The following is a 12853-nucleotide window of genomic DNA, read 5'->3' on the forward strand; positions in this document are numbered from 1 at the left end:
TGCCCAGACTTTTTACTTAGTTTTGTAATTCACATTATTCTAAATGATGATTCAACAGATTATCAGTACTTCTGACACATTTACCTTTGTACGACAAAATTCAGTCACGTCAACAGGAATCTGCATGATTGGGAATTTCACTTGTTTGACGTGTTCCCCGAGTGGATTTGATTTTGTTATACTTTTGACACGCAAATTCTCTGCGTGGGCCAATATAAAGCTGCTTGGATTGGAAAGTGCCGTTTCATTCACTGCAACAGTATTGACAATGAACTTTCATTGCTTGTGAAATTTTGCCTAGAGGTGTATTCATAGTAGCAAAATTTCACAGGCAAAAAGGTCTTTCGTCTATTGTCATTAGTCTAGAGATGTATGAAGCACAGCTCACACATTAATCACGTTCAAACCAAGCAGAATTCCGTTTGGGCACAATTCCACTTGACCAACCTGAACCCGTTGCGAAATCTGCATGGGAAGATCTTTCGCCCTGATGCCAAATTCCAGATCGAGTGAATTTCTATTGAAATTACTGGATTTTGCCAGGTAAAATTTGGCAAAAAAAAAGGTAATTGTGACCATAATTTAAGTTTTGCTAATGTGGCCATGCCTCAAAACTGTAACATACAATTTCAATTAAAAAAAAAATATATTTTTAATTTAAACTTTTTAATATTTAAAATTGTAATGCAATTACAATCACCATAAAGGCAGCACAATATGATGTCTAAATAATTGACTAATTTCAAATATAATTCTTTCCCCACATTACAATAATGAGAATTAGACTTTTTTTAAATATGCTAATGAGAATTGGGGGAATTGTGCCTAATTATCATCAAAATTCAGTTGCACCACAAATAAATAAATAAATTATTATTAAATATAAATAGTTTATACAAATATATTTAAAATAATGTATATAATTATAAGCATTTATCTTTTTTTTCCAAAGGTGAAATAAGACCTGGAAAAGTCAGCTTTAGTGAAATTATGTGTAATACAGTGATTCACAATAAATTAGTGAAACACAATGTGTAATAATCAAGTTGAATGCAGTTTCTGAATCTCTGCAGGAGGATATCTTTATCAAATCCACATATATTTTGCACACATTAATCTTACCCATCCAGAACCATCGCTGAAAACGTGTCATAAAAGACTTTCAGCCACTTACTGTAGATCAGGCGCTGCTTTTCCCATCTGTAAATTAAGCAGAAGAGTTATTCTTACCTGCTCCTATGACTCTTTCTTCTTCTTCTTCTGTCTGTCTCAAACCCTCATACTCATGGGCTTTCCGCTAGCCTTCCTTCCTTCGGGTACAGCTAGTCTCACCGAAACAGATGCTAGCTTTCTGGAGACACACTGGCTGCCTGGTCCAGTCGAGGCTGGGATCGACTTGCCAGTCTGAGAGTCCATAACTGTTCGTCTGTCTGGGCCTGGAGGCCTTTCTACTCTCATTCACAACAACACGCGCTCATGACAGCGGCAGTCGCCACTTCAGACTCAATGACGCACTAAACTTCGTTAGGCATGTTACTACACAACTTTATTTCAGCTGGTTTCTTTTTTCATTTGTCAAAAATAGTGCAACAATCTAGACTTCTGTCTTTACAGGTTTAACATGTTACATGCCCTCAGATCTGACAAAATCTACTCTGTTTACCATTCAGAGCTTCATGAACAACACATGTACTGCATACTCACAATATATAAAAATACACGTGACATCACTGTCTTCAAATCAAAAAGATAAACACAAGTCCTGTTTTCTCCAAATAATATACTTAAGGCCACAACATATTGTACACTCACAACAAATAATATTTAGGACTGTTCTGACTACAGTGTTTGGTAGCACTCTCAAAAATGCTAACAAGGTGTTGAGGATAGGTGAAGAGCACAGAAAAGTCAAGCGGGTGAAGGAATGTACATCCACTAGCACAAACGAGTTGTGGAGCGTCTGACTACACTAACGTTAGTAAGACCTATAACTGGCAGATCTTGGCCCCTCGCGCACACTCTCTCAGTAATCTTTCCTTTCCTTCCCACTCCTCTCATCTAACTCTGGATCTGAGGCCTGTTGAACAGACACAGGGTAAAACATCACAAGTCATCCCGTGTTAGACGTCTATGGAGTCTCTTGAGGCGGTGCTGAACTTACCACAGACAAACAGATTTGTTAATATCGCCTGGACCCATAGCCCCCGCCGCCGCCACCAGAGCCGTATCCACCTAAATATCACAATCATAACACACGATCAGGCTCACACACAGTGGTTTCACTTTTGATGCAGTGTACTGGATTTTCTGTACCTCCGTAAGGTCCTGAGTTTCTTCCTCCAAAGTTGTTTCCCTTCATGGGGCCATAGTTGGACTGTTGTCCTGCGTAATTCCCAAAATCGTTATAATTTCCTCCTCCGCCGCCGCCTCCACCACCACCACAACCACCACCAAAGTTACCTGCGATGCAAGTACAAATTTGGGTTAAAGGGTTAGTTTCGCCAAAATTTGCCCATGCATTACTCACCCTCAAAGCATCCTAGGTGTATATGACTTTCTTCTTTCAGACTAATCCAATCGGAATTATATTAAAAATTGTCCTTGCTCAGAAGAAAGTCATATACATCTAGGTTACTTTGAGGGTGAGTAAAATATGGACTAATTTTCATTTTTGGGTGAACTAATCCTTTAATAGCAGACCACTTTTTGTTATATTATATAAATATTCTATTTTTAAAGAAATCAAAATTTTAGACTTTTACATGGTTAAGATTTCTATTTCAAAATAAATGCTGTTCTTTTGAACTTTCTATTCATAAAAAAAATCCAGAAAATAAATGTGTCATGGATTCCACAAAAATATTAAGCAACTGAACTGTTTTAAAAATTGATAATAATTGGCAAATCATCAAATCATTATATTAGAATGATTTCTGAAGCATCATGTGACACTAAGACTGCAGTAATGATGCTGAAAATTCAGCTTTGCATCACAGAAATAAATTAAATCTTAAAATATATTCAATTAGAATACAGTTATTTTATGATTCATTAATTGCCCCCTTGGTAAGTATAAGACAGTTCTTTCAAAAAAGTAAAAATAAAATAAAAATTGTACTCCAAACTCCAAAACTTTTTTTTTTTTTTTCTCAATTGAATCAACATAAATTAAAGATTCAATTTAATGATTCACTGGCCCATGTTGCTACAAATAAAGTTTGCTTTCATCATCTTTAATAAAAACTTGCTCCGCCTCTGAAACAATGACATCACTGAAACCAACCACCTGTCAAGTATTTGGTAATTGTACCTCCAAAATTTCCTCCATCATTGTAGTTGTCATATCCTCCAAAGCCTCCTCCACCTTGGTTACCGTATCCAGGACCTCCACCATATCCTCCTCGACCACCTCCAAAGCCAGGACCCCCACCATAGTTACCACCTACTTCCAGAGACACATCATATACATGCACTTCAGTGCTAATAATTTCAGTATGAGCTTCATGAAATGATTGACTTCGTAACAGGAAAAATACATTTTGGCTTTGAAAACGTTCTTATGCTTATCCATACAGTGACTCTCTATTTCATCAGTGACTACAAACAAAGCAGCCATTTCAAAAATATACTGTTCTGGCAAAAAAGCCCTTCTGTTCAACACTGTTGCAAATCTGGCACAAATTAACAGCAAATTTTACAAGGGAGTGTGGATTTATTGATTGCTCATGTTAGTATTATTATATTGTCCCCACCAAATCCATTGTATCCATCTCCACAGCCACCCCGGCCTCCTCCATACCCTCCTGTGAAAGATACAGCATTATTCACACCTGAGGTGCTGCTGTACAAACTGTAGATGTAATCAACACACACAGGATCAGATATACAGGATCACATATCATCTTACCTCGGCCAAAGTCGCCACCTCCAAAGTTTCCTCCTCCTCTGCCCATGAAATTGCCTCCACCTCCACCTCCGCCTCCACCTCCACCTCCACCACGATCTGACAACAATAAAGCACATGATTATCCAAAACTACATGTTATATATTATTACCTACGACAAATTGAATATTACAGTAACATAATTAACCTAAATATAAAATTGAGAATCAGAAAGGCAGTTAGATATGAAACATGTTACTTACATCTCTGATTAGAAACAGCTTGCATCTCCTGCTTTGGTAGTGCTTTTCTTACTTCACAGTTATGGGAGTTAATTGTGTGATATTTTTGTGCTGATGAAAAAGGAAAAACAGAAATGTGTTTCCTCAGCTGCTGAATAAAACCTGTATAAACTAGTAGTTCTTGCTGTTCTATCATAATCGGGGTAGATGGCACATACCATGTCCATGAACTTTTAAATATCAGGATCACGATTTTATGTGAAAATTATCAATTTATAAGGTAACTTGTTTATTTTACTTTTTCATTGGGATTCAATTTGAATATTTTTTTGCAATAACTTAAACAGTATCTTGCAAGCATTTTAATATTTTTTATTGAACAAGTTGATAAAAGCTGCATTCATAATAACTATAAAAGAATCATCTAGATGAAGTCATGTCATTTACCCATAAAAACTGATTCTGCTGTGGTCAGTCAGTGTCTGGCTAGCAGCTAAAAGTAAATGGTTTCCATCTAAGCTCACCAACAATTTTATCCACAGTATCATGATCATCAAAGGTGACGAAGCAGAATCCTCTCTTTTTCCCAGTTGAACGCTCCTCCATTATATCGATAGTCTCAATCTTCCCAAAGCGCTCAAAGTACTCTCTGATATGATACTCCTCTGTGTCCTCCTTGATTCCACCCACAAAGATCTTTTTCACTGTCAGATGGGCTCCAGGTTTATTAGAGTCCTGCATAATCAAAGAAAATTCATTGAATTTCATCTTTATTAAATGTATCTTAATTTTAGAGTAAATTAAGAGAAGGTTTGTATGGAAGCCATTGAATCAAATATTTTCTTATCTTTTTTTGACTCACAATTCTGACTTGTGAGTTAACATTGCACAACATAAACTTTCTCAGAATTGTGAGTTTCTTGCACATTTATTTTAACTCAAAATTGTGAGATATAAACTCATAATTGCAAGAATAAAAATTTGCCATGACCTTTTTTTATTTTCTAATTCCACTGTAGAAATAAAATATATATATATATAATTAGTACAATTATTTTCACAATTAATATATGCATAAAAACTGCACATATAATAATTATAAAAAAATTACAAAAATGCTATTACAAAAAGTTTTCGGTAAAACACGTTACAGTCCAGGAAACTTCAGCCACTAGTATATACAGTATATGTCAACTACCCATGTGGCGCTTTCTGGTTTAAATGTATGTTACTGCACCTCTCGGGAAACGGCCCGTTTGGGCTCAACGACTCGACCATCCACTTTGTGTGGCCGCGCTGCCATAGCAGCATCAACCTCCGCCACACAGGAATACGTCACAAAGCCGAAACCTCGTGAGCGCTTGTTAGCTGGATCTCTCATTACCTGAGGAAAGATAATCATTGATAGTATTATCATCAACAGTGTTTTTATTGCTTTTATTATTATATCTATATGCATTAACAGCTCTTACGGAACAGGACTGTTTGGCTAATTGATCCTGATTGGCTGACTTACAGATGTTCTAAGGTTTTACTTATTTAAAGGAATAGTTCACCCCAAAAATATTTTTTTTTATGAAAATTCCCTCAGCCTCAGGCCATCCAAGATGTAGATATGTGAACAGATTTGGAGAAATGTAGCATTACATTACTTGCTCACCAATGGATCCTCTGCAGTGAATGGGTGCCGTCAGAATGAGAATCCAAACAGCTGATAAAATCATCACAATAATCCACACCACTACAGTACATCAATTAACGTCTTGTGACGTGAAAAGCTGTGTGCTTGTAAGAAACACATCCATCATTAAGGTGTTTTTAACTTAAACGCGATAAAGCGATGGTTTGAAGTTAAAAACGTCTTAATGATAGATTTGTTTCTTAAAAACACGCAGCTTTTCGCTTCACAAGATGTTAATAAATGGACTGTTTGGACTCTCACCCATTCACTGCAGAGGATACATTGGTGAGCAAATGATGTAGGCTAAAGCTAAATTACATACTCCATGGTATTTTTATGGCACTCCAAGTTGCTTCACAGAATACCCTGGTACTTTGGAATTTTATTGACAATTATTATTAATATTAAAGATGGCTTCTAGCTGTCTGTTCCTGATGCAGACACATTGCAAAACGATTACAATTAACTATCAATCAAACCCTGAATGTGAACTGATGGTCTCTCACCACACAGTCAGTGAGTTTGCCCCATTCCTCAAAGTGAGCTCGCAGACTGTCCTCTGTGGTCTCAAAACTGAGTCCACCAATAAACAGCTTCCTGAGCTGCTCCGGCTCCTTACTGTCACGACCCTGTTCACATAAAACACAATTAATAATCAGACTTGAACTTTGGCCTCTTTAGAAATATGCGTCATTAGACTGATAAAACTGGCCCCGTAGGGCATGCCTTCAGTGTTACATAATACTCTAAAGCTATTAAATGAATTGTATAAAGCTGATAATGACACTCTCATTGATTACAGCTTTCAAACCGCAGAGCTGGTTTGGTTTCTCTGTGTGGGTGTTTCTCCAGCTGCCTATGAATGCTGCTCTGTGGGATTGATGGATGACACCCGGCCTCCGTAAGCTTCGGCTTATGAATATTAATTAGGGTACGTGATTGGATGTTTCAGGAAAACTATGGCGCAACGTCAGCATAGCCTTTGTTAATATTCATGGTCTAAACCAATGCCGTAGAAAGATCGGTATTTTAGCCGGTGGTCGTAGGTTTCTAATATCGAACTACATCTAAAGGAATAGAGTGGGTATCTGTCCAGGAATTTCCAACGACTACCACTCATAAATACACTAGATTCATGAGGAGACGACTGGAGACAACCCGGCGGCTGATGAGCGTCTAGAATATTCCATGCGCCATTTTAGATTTATTTAGTGTTTCCTCCATATTAGTGTTAATATTAAAAGTAAAACATGAAATCCCCGTATTTGTATTTTATACTGACATGTTTACAAAAAACAGGCTCAATATTTTCTTATCGCTAGTGAACAGCTCCATATCTAACTTACGTTAACCAAAACACAGCAGCTCGTTCAGAAACTGCGACGCGTTCATTCTTGGCACACAATTTACGTTAAATGTAAGACCTGGAGACTCGTGTTTCATTTGAAGGTATTAATATATCCGCCTGAACATGCATTCAGTATCTGCTCTGTAACGTTACTCGGTCACAGACACTCAGTTTAACATGACAGCAGAATGCAGCACTCTTAACAGAAAGATAGTGTAATACACTGACATAAGATATCTATTACTGGGGATACTGTTAACATAAACTGTTTCGCAAACTCCGTATTATATCAGGAATATTGATAAGCAGTACCTCCATGCTGCAGTTTTTGCGCCCCTCGGTCTGCTGCAGCACCTGTGATGTCACACTCCAGCCACTGGAGGCGCTGCAGGACACTTCTGGATATAGTTCACTTGAAATACAATATATATATATATATGTGTGTGTGTGTGTATGTGTATGTGGGTAGTTGACGTATCAATGTGTCCTATGGTGTGATGGAAAAATGTAAACCTGTCTCATAGTATTTGTAACTCTAAGAATGAAGATACATTTTTCTCATGTTATTTTTTTTTTTCTACATTTTTGCTGTCACACCATAGGACACAGTCCAATTTTTATTTGTCAACTACCCATATATATATATATATATATATATATATATATATATATATATATATATATATATAATTATTATTATTATTTTTTTTTTTTTTCAAATATCAGCCACTTGCATTTGGATCAACTGTGCTTGTCTCTGTGTCTGGCTCAGGCTCAGGCTCAGGCTGATGGATGGTGGTTCTACAGACCTGAAATAGGCCTAGAAAATCAATTCAGAGCTTTTAAGTAGAACCTGCTCATCCACACAGTACTTGTGTGACAGATAAGTTGTGTGTGTGTGTATTCTTTTGCATTTTTTTTAAATAAATGTGTTCATTGCTTGAAACTGAAATAAACTTTCAATAAACTGGCAAAATGAAATAGCCTAAATCTGAACTAGTAGGAATGTGTATCTAAACATTAATTTATTTATCATTCACTAACTCACTCATCCATCCAATGGGGACCTTCAGGTCCACTGGAAAATTAAAACTTTTTTTTGGTAGGTTATAGTTTGTATGTGATCCTTGTCATCTTTTTCTGGAAAGGCTGGATGGTGAACATTTTTGGAGCACTGCTTGGAACATGAGCATGTTGTACCCATGTGAACTTCCTGCCAGTAAAAATGCCTCAGTAGGCTATCATGTAAGAATCTGAGTTGGTAGTATAACATACACTTATTAAACATCTCTGACAGCGTACTGAACCATTTACCTTGACTTATGTTTGAAAGCAGTTTGCCTTATCTTGTTGATGATCATGTATTTGCACTATAATTGAGGTGATGCAACTTAAATAAGACAGTGTGCAGTGTCTGTTTGTGTATCAACACTGTGATTCATAGCCATTAGAAATGACTGTAAATACAGTGAAACCCCCCCAAAGAATTAACTATAGGCCTATATAGACCATATATAGGCCACTCATTATTTCACACTGGTCTTAAGGTGATTTTATTTTAAGGGTTTCCCTCAGAGTTAGATGCAGTTTGTCACTTTAACTGAAAATGATCCAAAATGTTTAACAAACACAGAGTGTCACAGTATTTCTCATCTTCATTTTGAACAATAGCTATATTTATTGTTTTATCATTTTAAAACTAACAAACTTCATCTTCTGGAAGGTTTGCCAGATGTCTTTCTTTAATACAAATGCCAATTAATTTGATATCAGGAAATGCTACATAACTTGATGCTATAATTAAGAATGAGAAAGTGAGGGCGTATTCATATGCAATTAACCATTATCATGTTTGCCTGACGTATCATCCACAATCAAAGAACCAGTTTGCGCCTGTCGTGTGGAGACTTATTCATAAAGCTGATCTGTGCTCTCAGAAGATGGAAAACGATGCAGTCTGACTGGTTTTACGCATGAGATATTATGAAAAGGCCATGGAAATAGAGTAGGCTACGCTGCGTCACCTGCTGGCCATTAATGCACTTCAAAACCAAAACACACAGGCGTATTTGTTGAAAATGCAGCCTGGAGTAGGAGACCTATGAATATGACAGAAGTCATTAATAAAATGAACATGTAAGCAGCATCCTACTTTTAATAGTTGAATAAATCGACGTAAATGGCCTTGGTAAAAAGCTATCTGGCAGAAGCGTGAATGCAGGGCCTATGTTGATTTATAGGAGTTTTATGAGATGGTTATAATGTGTATCATCATTACCTCAATGTGACAGATGAAATAGTACCATAATAAAACAGCCACTCTCACTTCCAATATTAGAGCACTTTTATTTATTGGCAGATGTCTGCTTCAGATTTATTAGAAAAGCATTTCATATTTGGTTATAGTTAAAAGAGGAGACGAAACGAAGGGTTTCTCTCTCTTTATCTCTCTTCACAACAGTGACGCTAATGCTGAACTGGTAAATGCATGTTAGTTCCAGCTCATTTGTTTCTTAATTAAACAGCTAAAAGCTCTTGGACAGGGTGACATTATGTTCTGCTGAACGCCGTGACCTTTAATGAGCCTCTTGGATCGTTGTATCTAATGTTTGTGTGTGATAATGTGATTTATTCTGATTGTAAACAGCACATTCAATGCTGTAAAACTGTGTCATTCAAGCCTAGAGAACTGCAATGTGTCTGAGCTCAGATGATGCACAGTTAGGTCTCCAGTCCTCAAGGGTTGAATAACACCTTTTTAAAAAGCTGCATCCAGCTGTTAAAAGACAGACTTCTCTCTCAAAGGTTTGTACTTTAACACACACACACACACACACACACACACACACACACACACACACACACACACACGCCTGGTCAGCTATCCTTGTAGGGACTCTCCATAATGGTTTTTATACTGTACAAACCGTATTTTCTATCACCCTACAACAACCCTACACCTAAACCTACCCTTTACAGGAAACATTCTGCATTTTTACTTTCTCAAAAAAACTAATTCTGCATGATTTATAAGCTTTTGTACCCATGGGGACCTCAATATAGGTCCCCACCGTGACACGAGTCCCCATGAGTCTGTGTGTATTCAGGTTTAAGTCCCCACCAGGATATATAAACCTGTACACACACACACACGCACACACATACACACACACATTATCAAAAGGCAGCAGCCATTTTGTTATGTTTGGAATGGAATCACTAGGTCTACTCTTATCATTTTTACATTTTTGTATTCCATAGTATAAAAAATGTAGCCCATATTATGGACACTGTATATATAGGCATATGTAACCCATATGCCACACCACATTTGCAAGGTATCCCATAATGCAACTTGACTTTCCATTTTGGAAGTAACACTTCATCAACCAGTATTTTTAACTCTTAACTGAATTTAGAGAAAATATATACACAAAATTGGATGAAAAAGTCAAAATAAAAGTTGTTGTCCTTGAGTTAAACATACAGCATGATGAGATCATGTGACAGCAGTGTAGCACACTATTGTTTGAAATATTATCGTGGCACCTTAGTCAGTGGATGCCAATTTAATTTTTAACAGGAATGAAAACAAGACTATAAGGGACAGAATTATACAGTGTGTTCAATGGATTGTACTGATTATTTCGGCTGACAAAATATCTTTCTGAAAAAAAAAAAAAGTTCAGTGGACAAAAACTCCATAAGACAGTTTTGAAAGTTGTGAATTGTGAATATTATATGGCCTAGTACATGCCATTACAAAGACTGCAAGTCTTTCCTGCACTGCTTTGCTTCTAACCTGATTAAGGTCTACATGCAATTTAAATTTTTTTTAATTGGAAATTATTTTTTTTGTTGGAATTATCAAGACAGTCTCATGGCAATTCTGAAAAATGTTGTGTTTTGGTGAATTTGTGACAAATGTGTATGAATAACTGATCTGTCTTTTCCATGCTGCTGGAACATCTAATTTAAAATAAAGTCTTATCTGCTTGTTATATTTAGGGGTTAACCTTCACGCTAACTCTTTTGTATGATTTCCCAACCTTGCAAAATAGTTATGTTTTCCTGAGATCAGGTCGAATTACCATAATTATGATATTCAGTCTTCAAAAGCATTCTTGTCCTTTGTGGTTTTGTATTGCTGGTTTTGTCTATTGTTTACTCAAATTACACATATTCTTTGTGCGTTATAGTGTTCCCAGAGAAACACATTGTTGTTTCCCAGGTTGTCATGTAGCATTTATGACATGCTTGCATGAATCTTACCTATCAGGTGATTAAAAAATAAAAGTTCCAATTAGAATGAAAACAGTTTTGTGGTCTGATGCCACACTCTCAGAAATACAAGTATAAAAGCTGTCTATAGGGCAGTACCTTTTAAAAAGATACTAATAGACTACTGTTAGGTACTAATACTTTAATTAGTAATTTACCTTTGAGAATGCTCCTTTTAGGAGTACATAATTTACAAAGGTGTAACATTTGAACAGATGAACCTTTTAAGAGTTTTTTTTCTTTAAAGAACTTAATACATTGATGTGAAGAGCCTCTAATGGAACACCAAGAGCTTTGCATCTCCAGAAAGTAAACATGTACTGCCAAAATGGACTTTTATTTTGATTTTATGTGACTTTCTGAGTCTTTATTATTGTTATATTTCTGCAGTTATTGTCAGGAGGGATGCGCCTCTCCATTTACTCCTGAGTATGTTGTGACATTGATCCATTGGGTCTTTGAGATCTCCCCACACACAATGCAGCGCTGGTCTGTGGGCTGGTCATTGGGCACATTTATAGGGCAGGTGTGTGTTGTTCAGTATCTGAGCTGTACAGATGTAGTATGATTGATGTCTTGAGCATGTCGTCTTGCTGAGACACTTTGTCAGATCCGCCGCTCAGCTGTTGATCATACACCTTTCTGTTAAAGTTTAGAGTCGACAGGCGCCTGACAATGGATGTATCAAATCCCACACGTGCACGCACACACATCTTCTCAATAAACCAGGGCTCCCACACACAATCATAAGGCTGATTGCTTCATAACCTCATCACATGCTTCAGGTCCCAAAGGCCCTGAGTTGACTGAATGTTTTCTAACTCGTGAAATAATTGTCTGAATGAGGACCCCTGTAAAACCGATTGAGGGGCTTTAACAAGTCATTTTACAGTTGCAGCGGTTCAGTGTAAATTATTTGCTTTTCATAACATTTATGCTGAAATAATCACAATCCTGCAGGTTTCGTATTTTTAAAATCTGAATTTAGGCGGTCATTTAAATTAGCAAAAAAAGAATTTCAAAAATGCTAAATATATAAACCAAGAGGCAGCCCAAAAATGAATGATCACAGGTTTGACCTGACATCCCATGACGTCACTCACTGCTCAGACAGACAGAGTGCGTGATCTTCTCTGGGTTTTAGGACAGCACTTAAGGCAATAATTAACCAAAGTTTTATAACCTCTTAAAAATAAATGAATTATTTAAGACTGGCTCTGTGTGACAGCAGCTGCGGTCAGCAAGTCTTCAAAATAAATCTCCCTGGATGAGGATGCGTCTGTCAGCAACGGTCTGCTGCTGGACTGAACGCTGTTGATATTTTCATAACACACTAGTGAACATCTTTTTTTTTTTTTTTGGTAACATCGCAACCACTTTTAGAGAAAATGATGTGCTCTGTGTAAAGAAATACTGA

At 36.8% G+C, this 12853-nt stretch overlaps 1 protein-coding gene across 9 annotated transcripts; it reads right to left on the reverse strand.

Moving 5' to 3' along the window:
* Positions 1-1528: 1528 nt before the first annotated feature.
* On the reverse strand, positions 1529-7527 carry LOC306876110 (heterogeneous nuclear ribonucleoprotein A1-like). Of its 9 annotated transcripts, none has more exons than XM_079427046.1 (11): positions 7468-7527; positions 6314-6436; positions 5364-5510; positions 4651-4861; positions 4148-4237; positions 3908-3985; positions 3753-3803; positions 3311-3442; positions 2314-2382; positions 2162-2232; positions 1529-2077 (listed from the first exon to the last, which is right to left on the reverse strand). In XM_079427046.1, the coding sequence occupies exons 1-10, from the start codon at positions 7471-7473 to the stop codon at positions 2180-2182; spliced, it is 960 nt and encodes a 319-aa protein (XP_079283172.1). In that variant the 5' UTR covers positions 7474-7527; the 3' UTR covers positions 1529-2077; positions 2162-2179. The 9 variants fall into 9 exon arrangements, with proteins under 9 accessions (XP_079283172.1, XP_079283170.1, XP_079283169.1 ...); XM_079427044.1 differs by having other exon boundaries at positions 2314-2460; XM_079427043.1 differs by having other exon boundaries at positions 2314-2460; positions 3311-3445; positions 7468-7520.
* Positions 7528-12853: the final 5326 nt, after the last annotated feature.

Source organism: Barbus barbus (assembly GCF_936440315.1).
Source record: "Barbus barbus genome assembly, chromosome: 10".
NCBI lineage: Eukaryota > Metazoa > Chordata > Actinopteri > Cypriniformes > Cyprinidae > Barbus > Barbus barbus.